This window comes from Carcharhinus amblyrhynchos, chromosome 10 (assembly GCF_965287045.1).
Source record: "Carcharhinus amblyrhynchos chromosome 10, sCarAmb.v2.hapA, whole genome shotgun sequence".
NCBI classification, from domain to species: domain Eukaryota; kingdom Metazoa; phylum Chordata; class Chondrichthyes; order Carcharhiniformes; family Carcharhinidae; genus Carcharhinus; species Carcharhinus amblyrhynchos.
The window spans coordinates 68,098,685-68,125,744 of record NC_137333.1 but is presented as its reverse complement, the minus strand read 5'-3'; the positions used below and the strand labels follow the sequence as shown (position 1 = coordinate 68,125,744).

General features: G+C 40.6%; 1 protein-coding gene across 3 annotated transcripts in view; it reads right to left on the bottom strand.

Moving 5' to 3' along the window:
- Positions 1 to 27,060, bottom strand: part of atm (ATM serine/threonine kinase) — a 140,347-nt gene that overhangs the window by 12,451 nt on the left and 100,836 nt on the right. For all 3 annotated transcript variants that reach the window (XM_080197258.1, XM_080197256.1, XM_080197257.1), the window contains exons 48-60: positions 26,670 to 26,789; positions 26,227 to 26,432; positions 24,724 to 24,931; positions 23,179 to 23,292; positions 21,142 to 21,291; positions 19,064 to 19,202; positions 18,349 to 18,431; positions 16,556 to 16,696; positions 12,729 to 12,845; positions 10,009 to 10,158; positions 4,494 to 4,659; positions 3,245 to 3,331; positions 385 to 499 (exon numbers count right to left, since the gene is read on the bottom strand). In XM_080197258.1, the coding sequence (XP_080053384.1) occupies positions 385 to 499; positions 3,245 to 3,331; positions 4,494 to 4,659; positions 10,009 to 10,158; positions 12,729 to 12,845; positions 16,556 to 16,696; positions 18,349 to 18,431; positions 19,064 to 19,202; positions 21,142 to 21,291; positions 23,179 to 23,292; positions 24,724 to 24,931; positions 26,227 to 26,432; positions 26,670 to 26,789 (1,796 nt within the window). The remainder of the gene's footprint in view (positions 1 to 384; positions 500 to 3,244; positions 3,332 to 4,493; positions 4,660 to 10,008; positions 10,159 to 12,728; positions 12,846 to 16,555; positions 16,697 to 18,348; positions 18,432 to 19,063; positions 19,203 to 21,141; positions 21,292 to 23,178; positions 23,293 to 24,723; positions 24,932 to 26,226; positions 26,433 to 26,669; positions 26,790 to 27,060) is intronic.

Here is a 27,060-nt window from a genome sequence, read left to right as displayed (position 1 = left end):
TCCTAATGATCCCACACAGAATATTGTTAGGTCAAAAGAATATGGAAAGAAATCCCAAACTACATACGTATCAGATTGGCCAGCAGTTTTCTATGGCGGGACTTCCTGCCAAGTGACGGGTGGAAGTCCCACCTACAACCAACTCATTTGGTGTGAAATAGCTCAAGGACAGTCAGAGTTTTCAGATGGCAAGATATTTGTATTTAAGTCACGTTAAAAGCTTCGTAATTTTGAAGTTAGAATATTGTCTGTCTGTACACAATGCATGCTTGGCTCCATTTAACAGTCATGCAATCCAAGTTTAATCCATTTTCCTGTTAAGTTATGGAGATTTCTTTTTAAAATCTTGCTGATTGAAACTGACAAGTCACTTCTAGCACTTACCTCCTGAAAACACCTTCCACACCAGTGATGCCCATTCCATCTACTATGTCCCTGGTTAGTCGGAACGGAACAGTCTCGGGAGTAGGAAGGATTTTTCCTTGCTCAAATGCAACTCCTGTAACAAGAGAGAAATGTGTCAAGAGTTCAAGCGAATGAGGTGTGCATTAACTGGAACCCAGTTATAAAACTGGGTTTATCCACCAACCTTTTAACTTCCTACAGTCTCTGCTTTCAATGATAGTGTACTCACATAGTTGTACAAGGTCAGAATTGGCTACTTCTAATCTAAATAAATTACCATCACTTTCAACGGTAGCATACAACTGTTAAACAAATGGTTAATAATCTTTGTCAAGTTAAATTATATCCAATCTAAGACAAGCAGCACTGAAATAGAGTGAAATGCATTTCAACAGCACCTAATACAAAGGGTTCAAGAAACAAGCAAACAAAAACATGCCATTTATAGGACATCATTTCATTTCCTTATGGAGAGTAATTAGCACCCATTTTTGATGTTTATTATAGCTTAGCCCTAGTAAAGCTGAATGATGCCACATCTTTTTTCTCCACCTGGCTGAGCAGGACTGTCTCAAACGTTCGCTGTCACGTGCTGTCTCTGATGGTTGAATAACATCATAAAGGGAAATGATTTGTCCACCCTTCCAAAGAAATCGACATTCTCCCAATATAGAACTCTGTGCTATTCAAGTAGCAGACTGACTGTAAACTGATCACTTCAGATCTATTAAGGCCTGGTTTTTTTTTGAGTAGAATCTCCCTGTGGAAATCCTCACTCTGGTGGATGAGCATGTTAGGAAACTATAGGCACGCTATCTATGATTCACCAATATAAAAGCAAAAGCAAAATACTGCGGATGTCGGAATCAGAAACAAAAACGGAAAATCTCATCAGGTTCGACAGCATCCATGGAGAGAGAATAGAACCAAAGTTTCAAGTCTGGATGACCCTTCATCAGAGCTGGTGGAGGGGCGAGTTCATGCTCTGAAGGTGTTGAACTCAGCATTCAGTCTGGAAGAACTGACACAATGCTGACAAAGAGTCATCCAGACTCAAAACATTAGCTCCATTCTCTCTCCATAGATGCTGTCAGACCTGTTGAGATGTTCCAGCATTTTCTGCTTTTGTCTATAATTTACCAATATAGGTGAAGACCTTCTGCTAGATGTATTCATTCTGAAAACTGATCTGATATTTTACTGATTTTGCAATATTGCTCAGCATTCCATCAGCTTTATCAACTGCTGTCCTGTAATGGTTGGATAAGGTCAGTGTTGAGCCCTTGATTTATTTCAATCTCCCAGTTTGACACCACTCAAAGTAAATAAATTCCTGGTTTTCTCTTCCAACGTGTAAGATTTTGTACGCATTTGTTTTGAATTTTACATACCAAAGGTCTGGGTCTATTTCTGAGGCTGAGCCAACAAAAGAATTACCCACTGAATCCCCAGTTTGGTATCATCTGCAAATATGGTAACCTGTCTTGTATTTCTGAACTTAGATTTATGTTGATCAGAAACAGTGAAGACTCCTGATCTAATCCTTGGCTACTTCACCTTGTATATTTTTCCAGCTCAATCACATCCCTCATGATTGTTCATCATCTTCTCTCTTTTAGCCTATTCATTTTGCATGTTTTGCTTTTAACTTATGCTGTCTACTATTTTATGCTTATACTCCTGTTCTCTTTGGTTCAGAGCTTTTATCTCAAGCTTTGAGCTTTCGTAGATTTCATTATTTGGTTTGACAACTTCTCTTTGCATTATCACTACCCCAAAAACAGTAATCTAGACTATTCAAAATATTTAACCCTCTGATGTTTTTACGTGACTGGGATATACCCAAAACAGAATACAGCCTGTCATCAGCACACTTCAACTGATGATTTGATGAAAGGCTATAGAGTCATAAAAGGTTTACAGCATGGAAACAGGCCCTTCAGCCCAACTTATTCATGCCAACCTTTTTTTTTAGAACCCTTAAACTAATCCCAATTGCCCGCATTTGGCCCATATCCCTCTATACCTATCGTACACATGTAACTATCCAAATGCTTTTTAAAAGATAAAATTGTACCCGCCTCTACTACTACCTCTGGCAACTTTTTCCAGACACTCACCATCGTCTGTGTGAAAAAATTGCCCCTCTGGACACTTTTGTATCTCTCCCCTCTCACCTTAAACCTATGCTCTCTAGTTTTAGACTCCCCTACCTGATCTACCCTCTCTACGGTTGCTGACTTGGCTGTGTGTTTCAACATATGCAGTTTCTTGCACTTTATTTCCAAACCTTTCTAAAAAGGTGTGAAAGTGTAATCTGCCCCTTCATTCTCCCTGTAGAGAAGGGACAAGGTTCCTTATCAGTTGGCAAAGGAAAGATTAAAAACTGGGTACAGTGGAAGTCGTGACACCCTGTCACTGTTAGACTTCAGCATAGTGTATCACTGAGTAACCATGAAATAAAGGTTAAAAACTATAAATTATATTAATAATTTTAGCACTGTAATATTAACAGTAGTGAGAAAATAAAATATAAATTAATTTTGCATTAGCATTAGTCATATCAAACTCAAAACAGTGGGTAGAATTCTCCAGCGGTTCAAGCCAGCAGGATCTCTGGTAAGGCTGCAGCAAATGGAGATTTGGCTGAACTGAAATTCTCCATTCTCACTCGCACTGGTGGCAGAGAGTGAACAGCTGGAGAACTAGGGAACACCTGCCACTAACACACTTTCTCTCTCCACAGATGCTGTCAGACCTTCAGAGATTTTCTAGCACTTTGTTTTTATTTCTTGCATTATGGATGTGTATACAAATAAAATGGTTACTAAGTGCTCACCCAAATCTATGTGCACAAGTTCAGCAGATTCCTCATCAATGAGGATGTTTTGTACGTGTCTGTCACCAAGACCAACAATGTAGCAAACTGCAAATAAAAGAAGAGTTTCAGTAAGATAACAGGCTAGAGTGAGATGCAGAAAGACACCAACGGCATGAGTTCAAAACTCATACTGGCTATGGTAGCTCATGGGAGCATGCCTCCTCATTTTGCCCCAGGCTTTTGGAGTAGTACCCTTCAAGCTATCACTCCAACTGTCTCTCTCTAATGGATAGGCATGCCTATGGTTGTTTGTGGACCATAGCTAATTACTTATTCATTCAATTTAACCACAATTACATTAAGAGTTAATAGTTTTAGGGCCTCTTTTAAAAACATCACTAATTTAAAATTATCATTCAAAGGTTTGTTTCTTTCCTCTAACTTTCTTTTCTTGTGTCACTGTTTCAAAAATCATAAACCAACTTGTATTTGTGTAATGATTTTAACATTAAAAAGGTCGAAAAGCATGTTAGAGATGCGCTAAGGAAATAAGTAAAACCTATAGAAGTTTGGTCAACGAGTAGATTTTAATAGTTTTAAGATGAGAGAGAAGGTTCTTGATCAATAAGGGGACCAAGGGTTATAGGGAGAAGGCAGGAGAATGGGATTAAAAATCAGATCAGCCATGATTGAATGGTGGTTGAATGGCACACTCGATGGGCTGAATGGCCTAATTCTGCTCCATATCTTATGGAGATGACTTTAATGGGGATTTCTAGACAGTAGTGTTAGGTAGGTGAATTCAAAAGAACTGAGTCCTGTTTGGTGGATGGGGATGGGGCTAGATATGGTCATACAGAGAGGGTGCAAAACCAGAGGTTTTTAAAAGCTGGAAAATGAGGATTTTATACTTGATTGGAGGATGGAATCCAGAGACACACCAGCTTTCTGGTTCAATTCAGGTGTGAGATTAGACAAGATGGCTTTTCAACCTTAGCAGCCTCTCACCTGAGTTCTACACAAGCATATCCCCAGTGGGTGAGCAAGGTCTAACCCACTTGATTTTTCTCTTGCTTATCTTAAGAGTATTGAGTAAATTGTAGTGCTCCTGACTGGCCCAGCTGAGAAGAGTGATTGTCAAACTCTGTCTGACTCAAGATCTCCATTAATTATTGACAGAGGCCTAGGGTTTGTGGAATTTCATTTGTGTAACAATTAGGTAATCTGGAAAGCAGTGATACATCACAATGATTAAATAGTGACATACCTATCGAAGAAGTAGCTACACTTCGAGTGTACCCAAGCCGTTTTTCAAACCAAACAGCTGGATCCAAGAACTTTTCCATGCAGAAATATCGGAAAACAGGCCGGAAATTCTTGCAGACATCCATGAAGACTTGATATTTTCCTTCAAAACTTAGTTTCTGTGCTTCCTGTAAAAGTAAGTTAAAAACATTATGTAATATTTGGTGATGAATTCTCAGATACTAATACCAAAACTCCTCTATACTCTCCTCGCCATCGCAGAGACAACGTTCCTATTCCTTGGCCAGTCTGTAACTGACACAAGAGATATGCAAAAGTATTATGGTTTAACTCATTCCCCCCCCCTTTAGAAATCATAGAATCGTAGAAACCCTACAGTACAGAAAGAGGCCATTTGGCCCATCGAGTCTGCACCAGCCACAATCCTACTCAGGCCCTACCCCGCTATCCCTACATATTTACCCACTAATTCCTCTAAACTATGCACCACAGGACACTAAGGGCAATTTTTAACATTGTCAATCAACCTAAACTGCACATCTTTGGACTGAGGGGGGAAACCGGAGCACCCGGAGGAAACACATGCAGACACGAGGAGAATATGCAAACTCCACACAGACAGTGACCCAAGTCGGGAACTGAACCCAGGTCCCTGGAGCTGTGAAGCAGCAGTGCTAACCACTGTGCTACCATCCCATCTCCTGTGGTAAATGGTCTCATCTTCTTTTCACACTAATTAATTTATGGAATTGGAATTTTCCCAGTCCTAGTTTCCACTTCATGAGCTACTTGATGTCTGGAGCAACCTGCATTCAAAGTATTCACGGCTTACAAAAAACACTTCATAGTTACTCTTGATTGCCTATCTTGATCTTTTTCCCAAGATCTTGCTGTAGGACAACAGGCTAATCGAGAAAGGGTGAAAATTGCTCCAGCGATGTCATATGTGAAAGGAGCAATGGGTCCTGGCATTCAAATCTATTGCCAGCTTCAGTTTTACATTAAATGTTTAAATCCATTTAAGACAGACTTGTACCTGATCAATTACACAAAAGGGCAGACAATATTAGAACATAGAACATTACAGCACAGTATAGGCCTTTCGGCCCTCAATGTTGTGCCGAGCTACGTCCAAACCCAAGATCAAGCTATCCCACTCCCTATCATTCTGGTGTGCTCCATGTGCCTAAACAATAACCACTTGAAAGTTCCTAAAGTGTCCGACTTCACTGTCACGGCAGGCAGTACATTCCATACCCCAAACACTCTGAGTGAAGAATTTACCTTGGAAATCCCTCCTATATCTGCCACCATGAACCTTAAAGTTATGACCCCTAGTAATAACTACATCCACTCAAGAAAATAGTCTCTGCACGTCCACTCTATCTATCCCCCTCATCATCTTATAAACCTCTATTAAGTCGCCTCTCATCCTCTTCTGCTCTAAAGAGAAAAGCTACAGCTCCCTCAACCTTTCCTCATAAGACCTACCCTCTAAACCAGGCAGCATCCTGGTAAATCTCCTCTGCACTCTCTCCAATGCTTCCACATCTTTCTTATAGTGAGGTGACCAGAACTGTACACAATATTCCAAATGTGGTCTCACCAACGTCCAGTATAGTTGCAGCATAACCCCATGGCTCTTAAACTCAAACCCCCTGTTAATAAACACTAACACACTATAAGCCTTCTTCACTTGAGTGGTAACCTTCAGAGATCTGTGGATATGAACCCCAAGATCTCTCTGTTCCTCCACATTCCTCAGAACCCTGCCTTGACCCTGTAATCCACATTCAAGTTTGTCCTACCAAAATGAATCACCTCACATTTAGAACATAGAACATTACAGCGCAGAACAGGCCCTTCGGCCCACGATGTTGCGCCGACCAATTAAAAAGCAATGACCCTCTAACCTAAACCAAACCCTTTCCATCCATAAACCTATCCACGGATCTCTTAAACGCCCCCAAACTAGGTGCATTTACAACTGCAGCAGGCAAGGCATTCCAATCCCTCACCACCCTCTGGGTAAAGAACCTACCCCTGACATCCATCCTATAACTGCCACCCCTTAATTTAAAGCTATGCCCCCTCGTGCTAGCTTTCTCCATCCGAGGAAAAAGGCTATCACTGTCCACCCTATCTAAACCTCTAATCATCTTGTATGTTTCAATAAGGTCCCCTCTTAACCGCCTTCCTTCTAACGAAAACAACCTCAAATCCCTCAGTCTCTCCTCATAGGACCTCCCCTCCATACCAGGCAACATCCTGGTAAACCTCCTCTGCACTCTCTCCAAAGCCTCCACATCCTTCCTATAATGTGGGGACCAGAACTGCACACAATACTCCAAGTGCGGCTGCACCAGAGTCTTGTACAGTTGCAACATGACGCTGCGGCTCCTAAATTCAATCCCCCTACCAATAAACGCCAAGACACCGTATGCCTTCCTAACAACCCTATCTACTTGATTCCCAACTTTCAGGGATCTATGTACACATACACCTAGATCCCTCTGTTCATCCACACTACTCAGAGTCCTACCGTTAGCCCTATACTCTACACATCCGTTATTCCTGCCAAAGTGAATTACCTCACACTTTTCCACATTAAACTCCATCTGCCACCTCTCGGCCCAGCTCTGCAACTTGTCCAAGTCCCCCTGTAAACTAAGACACCCTTCCTCACTATCTACCACACCTCCGACTTTGGTGTCATCAGCAAATTTACTAATCCACCCAACTATACACTCATCCGGATCATTTATAAAAATTACAAACAGCAGTGGCCCCAAAACAGATCCCTGAGGCACACCACTCGTAACTGAACTCCATGACGAATACTTACCATCAACCACCACCCTCTGTCTCCTATCTGCCAGCCAATTCCTGATCCAATTACCTAAATCACCCTCAATCCCATACATCTGCATTTTCTGCAGAAGCCTTCCATGGTGAACCTTATCAAACGCCTTACTAAAGTCCATATATACTACGTCAACTGCCTTACGCCCATCCACCTCTTTGGTCACTTTCTCAAAAAAGTCAATAATGTTAGTAAGGCACGACCTACCCTCCACAAAACCATGCTGACTATCTCCAATCAATTCATTACTCTCCAAATAACTATAAATCCTATCCCTAATAATTTTTTCTAAAACCTTACCCACAACAGAAGTAAGACTCACCGGTCTATAATTCCCGGGGCAGTCTCTGTTCCCCTTCTTAAACAATGGGACAACATTCGCCATCCTCCAATCCTCCGGCACTATACCTGTGACCAACAACGACCTGAAGATCAGAGCCAGAGGCTCTGCAATCGCCTCTCTTGCCTCCCAGAGAATCCTAGGGTAAATCCCGTCCGGCCCAGGGGACTTATCTATTTTCAAACCCTCAAGAATATCTAGCACATCCTCCTTATCAACTGCAATACTGTCCAGTTTACAACCCTGTAACCCAGTGTTCTCCACAGCTACATTTATGTCCCCCTGCGTGAACACCGAAGAGAAATATTGGTTCAATGTCTCTCCAATCTCTTCCGGCTCCACTCACAAATTCCCACTGCTGTCTCTAACTGGCCCCAATCTTGCCCTAACCAACCTTCTGTTCTTAACATATCTATAGAACACCTTAGGATTCTCCTTAACCCTATCAGCCAAAGTCTTCTCATGTCCTCTTTTAGCCCTTCTTAACTCACTCTTTAACTCCCTCCTAGCCAATCTAAAGCTTTCTCGTGCACTACCTGAGCCCTCAAGTCTCATCCGGACATAAGCGTCCTTTTTCTTTTTAACCAGCGAACCAACTTTCTTAATGCACCACGGTTCCCTAGCTCGACCAATTCCTCCTTGCCTGACAGCGACATACATATCAAGGACTCACAGTAGCTGCTCCTTGAAAAGACTCCACATTTCGGACGTTCCGAGACCCTGTAGTCTCCTAGTCCAACCTATGCTTCCTAATTCTCTCCTAATAGCCTCATAATTACCCTTCCCCCAGCTAAAACTACTGACCCGAGGTTCATGCCTATCCCTTTCCATCACTAAGGTGAATGTAACCGAATTGTGGTCACTATCACCAAAATGCACACCAACTTCCAAGTCTAGCACCTGGTCTGGCTCATTTCCCAGCACCAAATCCAATATAGCCTCACCTCTAGTTGGCCCATCAACATACTGAGTCAAAAAACCTTCCTGCACGCTTTGCACAAAAACTGACCCCTCTAATGAGCTACAGCTATACCAATCAATATTAGTAAAGTTAAAGTCCCCCATAACAATTACCCTATTACTTTCACTCTTATCCAGGATCGTCTCTGCAATCCTTTCCTCAACCTCTCTAGAACTTTTAGGAAGTCTATAAAAGACTCTCAACAGGGTGACCTCCCCTCTCCTATTTCTAATCTCAGCCCATACTACCTCAACAGACGAGTCCTCATCAAACTTCCTCTCTGACACCGTGATACAATCCTTGACTAATAATGCTACCCCTCCCCCCCTTCTACCTCCTTCTCTGCTCCGACTGAAGCATTTGAACCCCGGAACCTGCAACAACCATTCCTGACCCTGCTGTATCCATGTCTCTGAAATGGCCACAACATCAAAGTCCCAGGTACTGATCCACGCTGCAAGTTCATCCACTTTATTGCGAATACTCCTCGCATTAAAGTAAACGCATTTCAAACCCTGCTCCGCTCCACCCCCACGATGCCGTGCATTGCAGTCCCCATCTATGCCCCCCTCACTTTCACCCCCGCTACTCAGGATCCCACCCCCCCTCTGAATCAGTTTAAACCCCCCTGCATAGCCTTTGCAAATTTTCCCCCCAAGATATTGGTTCCCCTCTGATTCAGGTGTAGACCATCACTCCTGTAGAGGTCCCACCTTCCCCAGAATGAGCCCCAATTGCTCAAGAACCTGAACCCCTCCCTCCTGCACCATCCCCTCATCCACGAGTTCAAACTTTCAAATTTATCAGGGTTAAACTCCGTCTGCCATTTTTCGGCCTAGCTCTGCATCCTATCAATGCCTTTTTGCACCCTGCGAGAGCCCTCCACCTCATCCATTACTCCACCAATCTTGGAGTCATCAGCAAATTTACTAACCCACCCTTCAGTCCCCTCTTCCAAGCCATTAATAAAAATCACAAATAGCAGAGGACCCAGCACTGACCCCTGTGGCACACTGCTGATAACTGGCCTCCAGTCTGAAAATTTTCCTTCCACCACCATCCTCTGTCTTCTATGAGACAGCCAGTTACTTATTCAATCAACCAAATTTCCTTCTATCCCACACCTCCTTACCTTCTTCAGGAGCCTACCAGGGGGAACCTTATCAAACGCCTTACTAAAATCCATGTATACGACATCAAAATCCACATGTACAACATCAAAATCCATGTATATGACATCAATTGCTCTACCTTCACCTACACACTTATTACCTCCTCAAAGAATTCAATCAAATTGGATGTTCTACCCGAGCATCTTTATTTTTTTGAGTTATTAATGTGCTGTGACTCACCGACATTCTTTTCCTGCAGTCTAGGCTGCTCCAGTCATTGGGTCGATATCTTTTATGGGCTCCTTCATTTGGGTTAACTAAATATTCCCCAATTGGCACAGTTCCTGTACACCACTCGAGAATGCCACTTCTCTGAGAAAGAGGAATGACCTGTTCAAGATTGAAGACAAAATATTCAGGTATAAAACTTATTGATATACTGCACATAAATTATTTGCTGGAGCATAATTAGTGCAAAAGTTTAAAAAAAAGCACAACAGTGCATTTTATTTTCAAATCCTTAAGTGTATTGGAATTCTTATTACAGGAAGTACAATTGAATTTTAAAATAAGTTAGTAATTGTGGGGTTGTGCGACTTCAGTGCATTCCCTCCTGCTTTACTTGTCCTTCTGTAGGGGTGGTCTTGGGTTGCAGCTCCACTGCTACCTTTACTATCACCACCACTGTCAACAGCTCCACTTTTGCTGAACAGCTCGATCCTTCCTTTCTCCACAAGGTGGAATGTTCATGTTGGATAAAACTGCTGATGAAGAACTTACTCCAGGACCGCTAAGAAGTGGAAGTCCTCTGATCGGCGTTTCCAATATTACATCAAAAGGCTGGCTGAGTATTTTATTCAGTCGAAGTTTTTCTATGTTGCACACATCTTAGCGTGTAGAAATTAGCATGGAGAATAAAGGACCATACATATACAGACCTGCTTACATCAAACTGATCAGATAATAAGGACCTCAACAACCTCTTGCATTTATACACACCACTAATTAAAAAAAGGTCCATTTTTCTTTATGCCTCAGTCATCAAAGGACCCATTAAGAAAGGTACCAAAAGCCCAGCCAAAAAGGTAGGTGCTGGGATGGGCATCAAAGAGGAAAGGGAGTTGAAGAGCTGGAGGTATTTAGAGAAGGAATTACAGCATAGGGTCCAGTGTGCAAAGCCAATGCAACCAATGGTAGGCTAAAGGGAGAGGAAGGATTGATCAAGGTGCTGGAGTCAAAGGAATGGAGAATTCAACTAGAGGCATTACAGGGATAAAGGACTAGATTTTTATCCTAAAGATGGGTAGTGGGAATCAGGGAATTTCCCAGCTTGGCAAGCCTGCCTTGGGAGAAAGTGCTTACAAAGGCAAGATGTCCATTTCGATTGAGGATGTGGTGGGGGAAGGGGTGGTGTAACTGGAGTTGGACTGCTGCCTCCAGAAACAGTTTGGAAGTAGCTGGATTCTGTGGGACTTCGACCCAGCTGCAATAGAAGTAATAAAACAGAAAATAGCCCCCTAGCACTTACCCACACCCCACACACTCCCCATGCTAACTCATGACCCCTCTCCCACCTGCTCCCCAGTCTTCCTCATCACCTCCATACTAACATATGCCCCTCTGCCCATCGCTATAACCCCTCACATTCTCTTTGCCTCTTTCTTGGCTGAAACAGCAAAATACTGCTTGATTGACGGCTTTATTTTTTAGATCTATTTTCAATTGTTCAAATGTTTCTTTACACAAGATAAAGAGATGTCAAGTGCTTGTAATTTAGGCTACTGATACTTTAAAAGGAGTTTTATAAGAACATTATGAATAAATGACTGATTTTTAAAAGTGTTTTCATACATGACATTGTTACTATAGGATTCATTGGTTTTCTACAAAGTATATTATGGGTAAATGGGCACTGAAGCACCATATAATAATATGGAAGGTATGAGTGACTATGGGGGTGGGTGGAGGGCCATAGCTGGCACTGGGGGCAAGGACCTTTCAAACTGTTTCCTCATCCAGACTATGCTTCACAACACATCTTGAGGAGCTGTGATCCATGACTCAGAATCTCAGAATCAGATCTCAGCCACTATTTTAACAGGCCTGCAGTATCCCTGCCTCTGCAAAAATCCAGCCCAAAGAGAGGGTTGAACATGAGGAAAATTTATAATTCATAGCATTGTGAAATTGAAAACCAACATGGATCAACAAGAAGAGGGATAAGGAATGAAACGTAATGGAGAAGCCATTGCTAGAGATGCTCTGACTATGATTGGATAGGTAAGAATGGAACCAAGTTAAGAAAAATCTCATCCAATTGGAAAACAGGAGAGCCATTGGAGATGGACAATGCGGCTGACTGTGTCAAAGGCAGCAGAACAATTGCATCATAGCCAGTCACAAAATATGTTTTTGACTTTTGTTGAAACTATTTGAAGTGCTATGGAAGGGGCAGCCAACTGAGTAGAGGACTTCAAGAGTTGCGAGAGAGAGGCACCGATCTGAGAGATGGAGTGGTGAATAGTAAGTTAGTTTGAAGAGGGGGGACGATTGGTGCATTGTGAAAGATAGTGGGAGAGTGTCTTAGTAAAGAGAACCAGCATGGGGAATAGCAAAGGAAGTTGAATTGTTTGCAATTTAATGAGAATTGGAGAAAGGAAGTCATTTGATAGATAAGAGCATGCAGAAATTGGAAGAGAAACTGGAAGTAAGAAGTCAGAGGCAGGCTAGGAGGGGAAATGGGAAGTAGTTTGGGCTGGTGGGCAATAGGAAAGAAATTAAAGCAGCAAATGCAACAACTTGGACTTGTGTGTAGAAAATGTTCTGAAGTTTTACAAAGAAGAAACAGGAACAATAGGTGCTGAATCATGGGAGAAAGTAATGAAAGGTGATTGAAAGCCCATTAGTCAGAATTTATCACCCAATATGCCATCCATTGTAATAAGTATTATATAGATTACCTTGTATGTGCGGATAGTCAGCTTCCTCTTTCTGGTATCTGCATTCTTCTGCAAAAGCGCATTACACATTTGAAAAACCTGCTGCATGACAGCGTCCTGTCGTAGGTCATCTCGCCCCTGGAGGAAAAAGGTACAACCAAATTGGGTTCATCACTGGCTACAAACTCTATAGTGCATTGTCTGCACCTTGTCAATTGGTGTGATATTTTGCATTTATAGCACCTTTAATGCCAAGCCAAAGGAGACGATGTTATAAGGGTAACCAAAGACTTGGATTTGATGAGACTGTAAAAAGGGAGAGGGAAGTGGAGGATTTAAGGGAAGGATTCCAGGCAAAATGAGGGGGCTGAGATGTTTGCTATGGGGCTTAGGCGGCTGAAGGCGTGGCTACCAGTGTTAGGAGGAATGCACAATAGGTCAGAGCTTGAATAGTGAAGAGCTCATTGGAACGATATGGCTGGGAAAGGTGTATGCAAGGCTTATAAGCACCAGGACTGTTTATTCTGACTCTTTTACAACCTAGTCTTGCATTACCTTTCGAATTTTGCTGCAATTTGCCATTTTCACTTCAGAAAGATTCGTTACCAATTAAGGTTACTGCTTAACATTCTTGAACAAAAAGGTATGATAATGGGAACCAATTCATTAAAAATCAGTACCTAGATCAAGCTGAATAACAGGGTTAGTGCTTAAATTGACACTAGCACTTGGAAGCTGCAGGCAAAATAAAATCAGGCAGGGTTCCCCAAGTACAAACAGTCTTCTCCCAGTCTACTAATTGTATTCAGATCACTTTATGGAGGTTCACAAGTATAGCCTGGGAGAGACACTCTCTCATTCTCCATAACCTCTTATAAGGAAACTGTTGCTGCTTGGTTCCTTCCTGTGCTTCATCCCACCTCTAAACACCTCCTTGTTCAAGGATTTTGTCACCTGCGCTCCGAGGATCAGCAGTTTGGTCATGGCAGTTAAGTTCACATTTTGTATCATTTTGGGACTTGTATAGTGTTCTAGATTTTAACTAAAGGAAACCTTTTTTGCCACTACAATGCTAATCTGCACCGAATCTTTCTAAAATGTGAATGTTGCAATGAGGAGTACTTAAATGGGAGACTGCAGTTTGCATCCAGACCAGGGGCTGTTTACTTTTGGGCAGCAGCACATGAATGCCACAGGACACCACCACACACATTATCAAAAGAAACCACAGGTGAGGAAGGTTAAATGGCAGAGTGAGGCAAGGCAAGAAAGGTTAGGACCAGGCAATGAATTGGCCAGAATAAACAAAACTCTTGCTTTGAAGATTTGTTGGATTTTATGCAAATTAAAATTTTGATTGAAAGCAACAATAAAATAATTCAAGCTCATTGTGATTGTAAAAGTTTTATTGATAGTTTTCAACTTTAACACCAAAATTGGGAAGCTTACTCTACATAAAAGGGACAGTAAGCAGTGAATTCAGCTGCCTAATAAACACAAGCAGTAGTCAAACATTTAACAAGATTAAATATTTCAAGATTTTTTTTTATTATTTGGTGTTATTCAATTGATTTAATTGTTGGAAGATATTTGGAATGAGCCTCCTGGCTGCCTGAAACAAAAACTCTACGGCGATGGAAGTATTAGCATAATTGAGGGAGGAGCATTGTGCCTTACATGAGTACATTTGTGATAAACAGCTGATGTTGGGCTAGAATGTTGGAACTGTTCCAATGTCGCAAAGAAAGTTCAGCAACAGCATCAGAATAGGAGCTGTCAAAGTCTTCAGTTACCATGGGAACTATCCCCTTTTCTCTCAGGTATCCTGGGACCTGTTGAAGGGTCGAAGTATACCTGCTCTTAACAAACACTGTTTTCAGTTGGGCCTATTAAGATACATACTTGATGAAATATCCTGGGTAGCCCAGCATCTCCTCCAAACTTTTCAGTTTATTCCTGACTCAGTAACGATTTGGTTAATTGAATCTACAGTGAAGTGAATGAACTGCTCATGTTGTTGTAGAGGCCAGCAGCTAAACAAAATGGCCCCTACAGCACAGTCCCAAAGTAAAAAGTCACTTGTATGCAGTGAAAAGCCTTTTTTTTTCATTTTGATTTAGGCTATGTAATTTGTGTGAAAAAACAATTGTGCGGCTGCCATTTTGGAATTAAAGTTTCTCCTGATCAATCACAAGGGAAGTGATTCTAGGCAATTTCAACTCAATGGCTGTACAAAACGTATTTTAATTTGACAATAATTAGCAGTCAGTCAGATCAGAATAGGAAGTGTTGTCTTCTGCCCCGCAAGACATGTTAGTAGGGCGGTGAAAAAGGCATATGGGACATTTGCTTTCATCACTCGAGGCATAGATTTTAAAAGCAGGGAAGTCATGTTGGAGTTGTGTAGAACTTTGTTGAGACCACAGCTAGAATACTGTGTGCAGTTCTGGTCGCCATATTATCAGAAGGATGTGATTGTACTGGAGGGGGTGCAGAGGAGATTCATCAGGATGCTGCCTGGGGTGGAACATTTACGTTAGAAAGAAAGGTTGTAAAGACATGGGTTGTTTTCACTGAAGCAGGGGGGACCAAGGGGAAACCTGATCGAGGTGTACAAGATTATGAGGGGCATGGACAGTGTGGATAGGGAGCAGCTGTTCCCCTTAGTTGAAGGGTCAATCAGGGGAGGACACAGGTTCAAGGTGAGGGGCAGAAGGTTGTGAGGAAAAACCTTTCTACCCCGAGGCTGGTGATGGTCTGGATGCGCTGTCTGGGACGGTGGTAGAGGCGAGTTGCCTCACATTCTTTAAAAAGTACCTGCATAACCATTTGGCCTGTCATAACATTCAAGGCTTTAGACCAAGTGCTGGTATATGGGATTAGGTGGGAGATCGTGTGTCAGTGCATACTCAATGGGCCAAAGGGCCACCTACACTATGATTCTGTGAAGACAATGTTAATGACTGGGCCAGTCATTAAGCAACTAAGTTTTAACAAGCCATGGGAAAATATTAGGAATTGCTATCAAGAATCAGGCACCAGCTGAATCATAAATGTCAACTTAAACTGATTCTACATTAAAATACATCATGGAATTTCTATAGGTGATGACTGTGAATGGTTTTATTTTGGTTATTGCTTTATCGCATAAACAGTGACCAAGTAACCACCATCAGTTTCACTGATGTCCTTTAGGGAAGGAAATCTTCTGTTCTTGTCCAGTGACCCAAGTCTTACGGCATTCTCAAAGGAGCAATTGGGGATGGGCAATAAATGCTGACTTTGTCCGTGTCGCCAGTTATGGATGAATAAAACAAGTGATATCACTAGAATCTACGGTTTTAACATTTATAGAAAGGGTGTGGGGAAACATATCTGCAGCCAGGAATCCTGGAAATATTGGGAATGTAAGTGACATGCCAAAATTTGACAGAAAAACCTCATGAGAATTTTATTCACTCAGTTTCCTGTATGGCAGCTGGTCAGATGAAAGCTGGCTGGCTGCAAGGTGGAAAAGCCTACAGAAGGAAGACAGTGAGTTTCGCAAGTCCTGGGAAACCAGTCCGCAGCGGTTAAATTCAAACAGATCCCAAATGAAGCACAGTGCTACTACCTTTCTACAGCAAGTTATTCAGTCAATTTCAAACCAACCAGTTAAATAGGACGTTGGTGCATTCGTGGTCCATTATAGGTCGGCTTTTTGCACGTACCAATTTAACCCTCCACCCTTCCCAATCGGCATTGGACTGTTAAAATTATTCTCGACATCTCACTTTTGTGTATTCAAATTTTCCAGTAGTTCTAAAAGATGCACGCAAAACCTTTTGTTCCCCACCATTATAAATTACCTTGACTAATTGCCTTCTCTCCTTCCCATCTGACCCCACGCAATCAATAATTTTTGGAAGATTCACTCCTCCTGCTAAGCGAAATTGAGGCCTGAACGATTTCACAGTTATCGTATTTTCATATTTTCCAGATGGATCAACCTGAAAATACACAAAAAGTTCAAGCAATTTGTAACTTGCTACTGAAAATTCACACAAGTACTTTAAATTTGGTATGGGTGCAATAAAGCACTTTGGGGTTTCCCTCAAAATTCACCCCTAATCTATGCATTCCTTCTACAAAGCAATGAAACATCGACAACGAAAACTTTAACTAAAGAACTTTGAGGATAAAAAAAATGCAATGATGCAGGAGCATTCATGCAGTTCTATCAGATTGCCTAAGAAAGAACCATTGAAATTTTAACTCAAATAAATAACTACATAAACAAAAGTGACAAATACTTCTGAAATATAAGCAATTGCCCATCTGATCAGGAATCAGTCAGTATGAAGTGCTCATCAAACTGAAATGCTTCAGTGGACAGTTTTTTGTAGCCATAGTGACAGTATCAGGCACTGCCTGACTGTAGAAAACTCATCTAATGCACAGTTAAAGCTTCTATACTTGGCTGTAACATATATTTTAATACACTTTTAGAGAAGTCCTCATCATTTATTTCTTAAAATCATAGGTCGAATCCAATAAAGAAACGGACATGGTCAATGTGAAAAGTGGAGTGAATGGTGCAGGACATTGTAACTTCAGGGAGTTGCTAAAGTCCATCTTTTCTAAATGGTGAAATGCTTGCCTTAACTATTTTGCATAATTATTATGCTAATGAACAAAGGTTAGCATTTATACTACCAAAACAAAACGGAGAAGATTTTACAAGCAAACTCGTTGCCTTTTCTTGTGCACTTTATAAGTTGTTATGCACAAAAGTAAGGCATTTACCAAATAGCTGAAAAGGTTTTACAAGCTCACAGATCAACCAGTTCCATTAATTGATTAAATCAGTCTAGTGTCACTCCTGCAGGGAACTCAAACCCAACCTTTGAAGTTGGGGAGGAAAAAAAAATTAAAGAGTTTTTGGGCATTGTTCGAGTTAAAATTGGCAGATAGTTACTGCACTCTCAGCTGGTAACCTACTGTTAGGAAATGAATGAAAAAAAATGCAGACAAAAATATGAAAATGATAAAATGCTTTAACCCTTCTACTAACTCTCTCATCCAAATCCTGTTCGTGGCTATTTAAAATGGTTTTCCTTTCATTAATACAGACCCAACCCCACCTGATCCAATTCCAATTTGAATTTCAAAGCTAAGTATAGAAATCAATCTGGTGTAAGAGACTAAAGCTATAGTTACAATATAGGTAAGGATTCACAAATATTGCAGCACAATACTGGCATCTAAACAATGCTATGAAGGAACTGAGACAGAAGAAAAATCTGCATCCTTATTTGTATACAGTTGTGTCCATTACAAAATCAAACAACAATGGCTGAATGGTTTCATATAACAATATGTAATCTTAAAAGAAATCTTGGTTCCAGTGTAATTACCGTAAGGATGTAACTAATGCTGGAAGGAAGAAGCACACAAATCGACTCCATAAATTGAGGGCCAAGATCAAAGTTCCCTCTTTTTTTTGATTTGCCAGTGATTTATTTAAATATTTGCCCCTTTAAACATTTCTATGTGACTGTGCACATGATAATTTAAAAGGACCGATTTGTGCAGGGCTTTTGAGTTGTTCTACAGCATTATTGACTGGATTCCTCTCAAATGAGATACATTTCTGGCTTACCTTGAGATCCATGGTGGGAATAACAACTTCATCAAGATCTTTTAATTTTGTGATGGGCTGTGTTGAAGGAATGTCAATGGCTTCTGTAATTGGAGAGAATAAAACTAATTAAAGAACTGTTTTACTGAAGTGATTAATTATCTGAAAAATTAGGGATACAGGAAAGCATGAAACAAGAGAAATCTCACACCAATTCCTTCAAAAGACCACAAATAATATATTTAACTACATATAATCTCCAAAATGAAGCCTTTCCAAAGTTTTTCTTTGCTTCTTTTCTCTAAACGGGTGACCATGCCAAAAATCAGAATGCTTTTAAGAGGTGAGGGTATCTAAAATCACCTCCATGCTTTGAAACCCCCTTCATACTTGACAAATGCTTGAGCACAAGGAACCCGGGAAAGCCTTACAGATACCCTTTTCCAGCAACAACATTTAGTTGAATTATACTACTTCTCTTGTGGTGGTAACAAGACTGGGTAAGCTCATCATCTTTTACATGAGAGGGGCAAAAACAGCTTGAAAGATGAAAATGAAGTAAACCACTTCAAGAATCCAATACTCAATGGATATCTTTAATATCAGGGCTCAGCATGACTGATTTAAAACAATTACTCTTCCTTCGGCATGGATTGGATTTTCAGATATTCATGTCTGTCAAGTTTAAAACCAGGGTTATTAAACAATATATTACTTTTATTCAATGAATACTTACTTCTCTCCATCTTCCATTTAGTAGCATCCATGTTTGCAAGGGTGATTAAGGCATCACACAATTTCTCAATATCCTGCACCATTTTAGCTTTAGATTTTCTCACTGTGTTTATTATATTGCTTGCAGCATCCATTCTTTCCTAAAGCAAAGCAGCAATGCAATGATATGTAACTGAATAGTGGCTGAAAGGGATCTGGTAGAGATCAGATTAGTATCTTTACTGCAACAGTACTTCTTTAATTTAGTTATTCCTTCACCAAAGATTATAAGAGTTAAAGTTTTGCATGGTGGAAAACAAAAATGACATTAAGCTGGCCTTGGAACACAAATACAAATTTTGTCAAGAATCAGTCATAAATATGAAGTATTATTGGGAATTGCTTTCTCCTGGGCTGAAAATGCAGGAATAAAATTCCTCAAGTAACACGTATGCCCTTGAAATCTACCTATTACAATTTCAGAATCTAAGCTTCCTAACTGCTGATCTTGTTCTTAATAAAATCCTTCTTTAGGATTCAAATTTCATAACTGCTCCTTCCTTGAGTCTAGATTTATGCAGTCGCATGGTCAGAGAATTAGACTGTGTAAAAACTCTGGAGGTTTACTGGAGACTGTTATCATCTCTTTCATCTCCAGAATCAACAAAAATGTATTCTTTTAATTCACTTGACAGCTGTTATAAAATCTTTTAGTTCAAGTCTAGTGAATCTTAGCACAAGGAATAGCATGGAATAATAAATTATATCAAATAACTGCCCTGCCATTTTGCTGCTCTTGACCAACTTCATCATCTCATCCACTCCTTCCATGCCATTTCATTTCTCCCATCAATCTGACTCCATCCCTCATGGAAGCAATCTCTCCAGCCAGGGTAACTTCTACTGTTGGGCTCCCGATATCTTCTGCTGCTTTCATTTTCCATCAACATCTCCCCCGCCCCATCAGTGCTGCCACACATGCATCAGGTCCAATCCTCAGCACATCCCAGGTGCCTCTGGCTTGCACCAGACACCTCCCACCAAATAAACCTGCCAACCCACACACCCCTTAAACAGATCAATCAAAACATTCTGGATGGATAAGAACTGAATATTATTATAATAGATTTCCCACCTATGAAATACCAGTACTCTTGCAAGTGTGAAAAATACCTTAAACTTCAAAATACAGATTTGTGGTAGGTCACAAATGAAATTAATTGGCACATTTTTTTCATTAAAAGTAAAACTTTGGAGGATGGTGTCACCCATGTCAAACCCCACAATCATATGCAAGACACTTCAGACTAAGTTACAAAAATCCACACAGGTGGAGCTTTTGTTTACCCAGTACAGAGTACACATTCTCGCCCCACTGGAATACATCTTGTTCACCCAAGTCAAGAATCAAGATACAACAAGAAGTCAAGTGGGTTCTGCTACAGTTTAACTGACTAACATGGCACAGCCTATAAGTATGGACCCTGTAAGTCAGAGTCCTGAGTTCATGCACCAGGACTTGAGCAGGATAATCTAAGCAAATATTCCAGTGTAATGCTGAGGAAGTTCTGCATTGTTGAAGGTACCACTTGTCAGGGGAGATGACTGACTACCCAAATGATTATAAAAAACCCAGTAACACCATTCAAAGGATAGTGAGGAATTTCACTCCGACATCTCGGTCCATATTAACATCACCAAAATGGATTAATTAGTAATTTCTCCAATTTGTGGGAAAATATTGACAAAAGTTGGTTGCTATGCTGGTCTATGTCAGTGACTACATCTGAAAAACAACTCATTCACTGTGAAAGACTGGAACACCTTGAAAGCGTAAAAGGCACTTTGTAAATACAAGTTTTTTTCTTTTTTTGGCTTTTGCTTCTTGTCTGGCCATGACTACTCGTTTATGCCCTGCATAGTAAGGGTATTTGAAGCATAGCAGGAAGCACAGCTCCCTGTCACAGTTCTAATTCTCCAGATGCCATGAATGAGACAGACTGATCAATTGTGTGCTCGGAAATGACAAACCTGCCTAACACAAATGATGGAGCCCAGAATATTAATTTTGTTTTGATCATTCATGTTTCACCAACAAACCTGATCCAGATGAGACATCTCTTTTTTTGTATGTTTCCCTCTCTTCAACACTTCAGGTTTTCCAAGAATGTCATCCTTGTTTGCATTGGATAAAGCCAAGATAATAAATAGCGTATGATGTGGATGATCCAATGAAGTTCTTCCAATTAGCTGTGGTATTAATAGAAAGCAAAATTATGAGCATCTATTGTGAAATCACGAATTGGAAATCTCTGAAGGAAACACAGGCTGGAATTTTACTTCTTGCTGCCGGGATTAAATGTGGATCCCAAACCCAATCAGAGGACTGGCAGCACCACTGGTATAAAAGCCACTGCTGGGATTGCAAAGAGGGGAAGAGGACACCTTCGTATTGAATGTGGAGAAGGACATTTCTGAATTTGGCCCTAGACACTAGAGGGGTAAAAGCTCCAACAGCAGTGTCAAAGCTGCCAGGCTTTGGGCCATCGAGCATTCATAAAAGGAAACCCCCCACCCCTTGACAACACTACCTGGATAACCACAGGGTGCCTACCTTTATGTACCTGGTGGTCTTCCCACCCATGGGGCGGCTGTTCCGATACCAGTAACATAGCAATGGGACTGTAAACCGGCCAAGTAGACCATTTAGTTGGATTAATTGGCCACCTGCCTTCTTTCGGAAGGCAGCCAATCTAACACCATTCCCATTGTTCAAAACATCTTGCGGTGGTGGGAAGTTGTTGTGCTCCTTTCCTGACCTCTCACCTCTCTGCCCATCTTTAGGGATTGGTAAAATCCCAGCCACGGTTATAACAAAAGTTTTTCAAAACTAATTCAACCTGTCTAAACGCCTTGAAAGTGATAAATTATTTTATTTCCTCTTCTTGTTATGTTGGCAAAAACTCTCTGCTCCCATTTTATCCTTCCTGAATCCCATACAATATTGCTGTTCCCAACATTCTCCCAGTATGCCTAACAGGGTCAAATTGCTATTCAATTTGACCATTTCCTGTAAGGAAGAAGCTCACTATTGCTCCCTCTTTCTTTGACAGTCCAGCTGCAATCAGGAATTGATCAGTGCAGCAAATAGTAGCTGTAGCTATAAATGTAGGACAATGACCTTCTTACCAACAACCTTTCACAAAGTTTTCATCAAAACAATTTTATGAAAGAAATACATTTTTTGATTTTGTCCCAAAACATATTTAGAAGAGAATTAGATTGCAGATCAAAAATATTGAACTAAAAATAATGCAAGACCATGCTGCCTTACCTATGATTAGTCAGGAAACAGGTGACTATGAACTGAATAATTCTACTGAGTAACAATAAATATTTCCAGAATTTGCACTAGTTAAGATGAATCAAAGAATCCCTACAGTACAGAAGGCGACCATACGGCTCATCAAGTCTGCGCCAACCATAATCCCAACCAGGCCCTATACCCTTAATCCCACATATTTATCCGGCTAACCCCATTGGCAATTTAGCATGGCCAATCAACCTAATGCACACATCTTTGGACTCTGGGAGGAAACTGGGGCACCCAGAGGAAACCCACACAGACACAGGGAGAATGTGCAAACTTCACACAGACAGTGACCTGAGGCCAGAATTGAATCCAGCTCCCTGGGGCTGCGAAGCAGCAGTGCTAACCACTGTGCTGCCTAGATATAAAAAAATTGCACAAGTTTTAAGATCTTATATAGAATTTTGCATGCAAACAGGGATCAACAGCAGCATTTAATCCAGTTGTTATCTAATGTGGTCCCATTTTAATAGTTAAAATTGGTACAACCCATCAGAGATAGAGAGAAGAGAGTGTAGGGTTTTGGGGGTGGGGCATACAAAAGTTATTGAATAGGGTGGGAGAAAGTGCTGTTCTACCAAAGTCAACAGTTGATATTCTGCCTCTGAATTTTGGGAACCCCTGATTGAACCATCCAGAAATCTATTAGAAATGTATCTATCTGATGGAGAAAATTGTCACCTTCAGAAAAATAAATTATAAGGTCCCAGGAACATTTTTTCTTGGCTGTAATTGCAATAGCACGTTGTCATCCAAAAACAGAGTACCTTGTTTAATACTTCATGAAACTTTTGCCCTCCTGGCATCTTTGTTCCCATGCGAGCAGCCAGCTGGTACATTAAAGGTAAAAACTTGTACGACGGAATCTTTTCCACAGCTTTCTGTTAAAAAAGGAAGTCAAAAAAGATAAGAATGCTTTTTAGTCCTTCCTGTTGTGCAAAGTATATTCCACATTACTTGTTTAAGGCAACTTGGTGAGGGGATGCAGTGGTGTGACAAAAGTGAATTTCTTTGGATACATTAGGTGCTAAAGAACCTCCAAGGTGGCCAAGATGAGGTCTTAAACTGCAAGTTGGTTTAGGCAGTCTTTGGTGCAAAATGTCATCTTAATAAAGGATCTGAAACACATGGTACTTTCAACCAAAAGGATCATTAAGAATATGATTGATGATTAAGCAGTCTGCTAGCATTCATCAGAAGATATATGACATGTTATTGATAGTGTTCATGTGTGCAACAAATGGTTAAGAATTGGAATGCGCTGCCTGGCAGGATGATGTATATGGATTCAGTTGTAAACTTCAAAAGGTAATCGGATTAAATTCTTGAAAGAGAAAATAATTTGTATGGGGGAAGGTTGGCATAGTGGGAATAACTGGAATTTTCTATGGTTCTATGTTGATGCTTCAGTTATTATGTCCGCCATCGCTCAGTTGGTAGCAATGTTGCCTCTGAGTGACAAGATTTAAAGCTCAAATCTCATTCCAGAACTTTAACAGAAAAATCAAGGTTGAGACTCCAATGCAGTGCAAGCAACTGCTGCACTGTCAGAAGTGCCAGCTTCAGATGATGCATTAAATTAAGATCCGACCTGTCTTGCTGGGTGTGTGGCACTATTTCAAACAATATGGGAGTTATCCTCAGCGTCCTGGCCAATATTCATTCCTCAACAAACATGACAGAAACAAATTATCTCGTCATTTTCACACTGCTGTTTGTGGGAGTTTGCTGCATGCAAAGTGGTTGCCATATTCCCTACATTACCAAAATTATCAACTATACACATTACTGTATTAATTTCCAAGTGGCGTAGTGCATCTTGACAAGCGTATTAGCACACTTCTTTAAAATCTAATGTGTTGCGAACAAGCTACTATCTTCACAACAACACTGGAGGTCAGAAAGGATTTCCTCATGAGATGAGGTGGTGAAGTCCAAGCCAGAGATGACTTCATGCCATGTAGGGAGGGCATCGGTTTCACAGCGCAAATAGCTACGACTTATTGCAAGCTTTCTTACATTTTAATTTGTGTGGCTAAAATTGGCAGTCACTAATGTACTAACTTTAAAATTACAAAGTATAAAAAGAATTCAGTAAAGGTTATTTAAAATCTCTCATGTTCGACCATAATAAAAGTTATTGTACTTTAGTAGGACAAAATAACACACCGTTCCTTATAAGACAAACCTTTCAAGCAAATATGAAATGGAGAACAGAAAGGAATAAATCCCTCTCCTGAAAGGCATCTTAACAACTTGTCATCAGAAGATCAGCAGAGTTACCAGACCTTCATACAAGTTACCAGAGTTACCTTCATGCTTTTGTTTACTTCCGGAACATTTGAATTTTCAAGCCACAAGGAGCAGAGTCTAAAGATGCGCATGTCATGTTCCTCTCCACTCTGCAAGCAATTGATGTAGTTCTCCACTGCTTTACAGAGAAACTGCTTGCGATCCTCTTGCAATGCACACATTGCTCGTTCATCTAATTCACATTCTCTTTGTACTTTCACCACATATCTACCAAATAGAAAATATTCAGAACGTGTCAAAAATCAACTGAGGAAAGCTTTTCCCCCCCAAACTTTCAGACGGTTTTGCTCTCTGCATTTTCTTTCGTTTCGGTCTCTTATAATTACCCCTTTCACTATCCAGGACAATAGGATAGTTACTGCTGGAGAATTCCAGCAGGAAACATCCCTGGGATTTCTCTTCCTGAGCCTATGGAAAATCAGTTGCTTGTCCTGTCACAGATTTGCTCCATGTTTAAATTTAGTTTGACTAACTTAGGAGTAATGAATGCCATCAGCATTCAGACTTCTGTGGATTATACAATTCCTGTTCCTATCCCAAACCAATCTTTGAATTTAATTCACTGGGTTCCTTTTGAAACTGCTTTAACAATCCTATGAATTATATCAATGCATCAACACCTGATATGAAGACAGAGTATTAAAAAAATCCTCAGTGGTGCTTGGTGAATTGAAAGGGCATGGATTATTTCACTTTTTAATAAAACAACAATCTTGTAATGGAATGAAGGAATACAGCTGTGCAATGTAATAATTTATAGGACATGAACGCCGTTACACAGAAAACACAATATGTGTTCAATAAACACAATTACCCATCCTCCACAACTCTTTAGGGTAGAGAATTCCAAAGATTAACGATATTTTGAGAAGAAATTCCTCATCATGCCCTCTAAGTTCTAGATTCCCCCACAGTGGGAAACACCCTCTCAGTATCTACCCTGTCAAGTCCTCTCACTATCTTCTACAATTTAATAAAATCACCTCTCATTCTTCTAAATTCCAACGTGTATAGGCCTAGCTGTTCCTTATAAGATAAACCTTTCAACCCAGGAATTAGACAAGTGAGCTGACTGTCTCAAATGCAAGTATATACTTCTTTAAATAAGGAAACCAAAATGTTTTTTTCAAACTTCCATGGGATGTGAGTGAATTAGATTCACTACTCTGCCATCCTTACCTTATTTGGTCTACATGTGGTTCCAGACCTACAGCAATGTAGTTGACTCTTAAATGCCCTCTGAGAAGGCAATTAGGAATGGACAATAAATGCTGGCCTAACCAGTGATGCTCACATCCAATAAATGATTTGAACGTAGGTCTGTGCACACAGAAGTGATGGGGAGTGGGTAGCAGACCTCCAGTTTAGAGAGTAGAATGTAGGAGACCAAATTAATCAGCGGATAGATGCAATGCAATAAATTTCGAAGGACTATGTTACACTGTTTTGTCAAGTATGCACGTTAGTTATCTTCATGAGAAATGGTTTTCACGTTTTCTTACCTATTAGTTTGAAATTTGTGTTCTTTGATCAAATGGATTTCCTCTTTGGCATTCTGAAGAAGTGCACGTTTGTTTTCAAACTCAGATGATTTCATGTAATTATCAATACTCTGGTATTGTGCATCTGAGAAACGTGCCAATGATAAAAATGCTTCCATCTTCCCAGTGTGAACTGTGTCCTTGTGTTGAACAGCAAGAGTAACAGCCTGATAAAACAAATGGCAATAAATAGGCACTCTAATACCTGTTACAGGCTGAAGATGTCAAAATAGTTAAGTATACAAACTCAGGTTTGTTTAGAGAGAAAAGGACTGCAGAGAAGAGTTATTAAATAGACCTTTTTTTGGTCTGCATTAGTTTCATTATTTTAGGGTTGAGAGACAGTTTGTTCCCCAAATGTGTCACTACTGCACACAAGTCATTGTCTATCTATTCATTCTCACCTTTTCTAAATACTTCTGCATTATGGTGCCAGGACTTTCTAAACATGTTTCTGCCAGCCAGTTTCCACAGAGTCGCAAACACTCAACATACAGTGGCACTAATGACTCGTTGCTGTTTGTCTAAGGAGATAACACAGAAGAACAAGCAGAAAGATGCTAAAACATCAGAAGTGAAGAAAATGTTTATTTATTTATTAGTTACAGGTAAAGCTTGTAATGCAGTTACAGTTAAATTTGCTTAGTCGCCACAGTTCAACTCCTATTCGGGTCAATGCACCAAACCAGCAGTCTTTCAGAATGGGGGAGGAAACCGGAGCACTTGGAGGAAACCCAAGCAGACGTGGGGAGCACGTGCAAACTCCACACAGACAATGACCCAAGCCAGGAATCG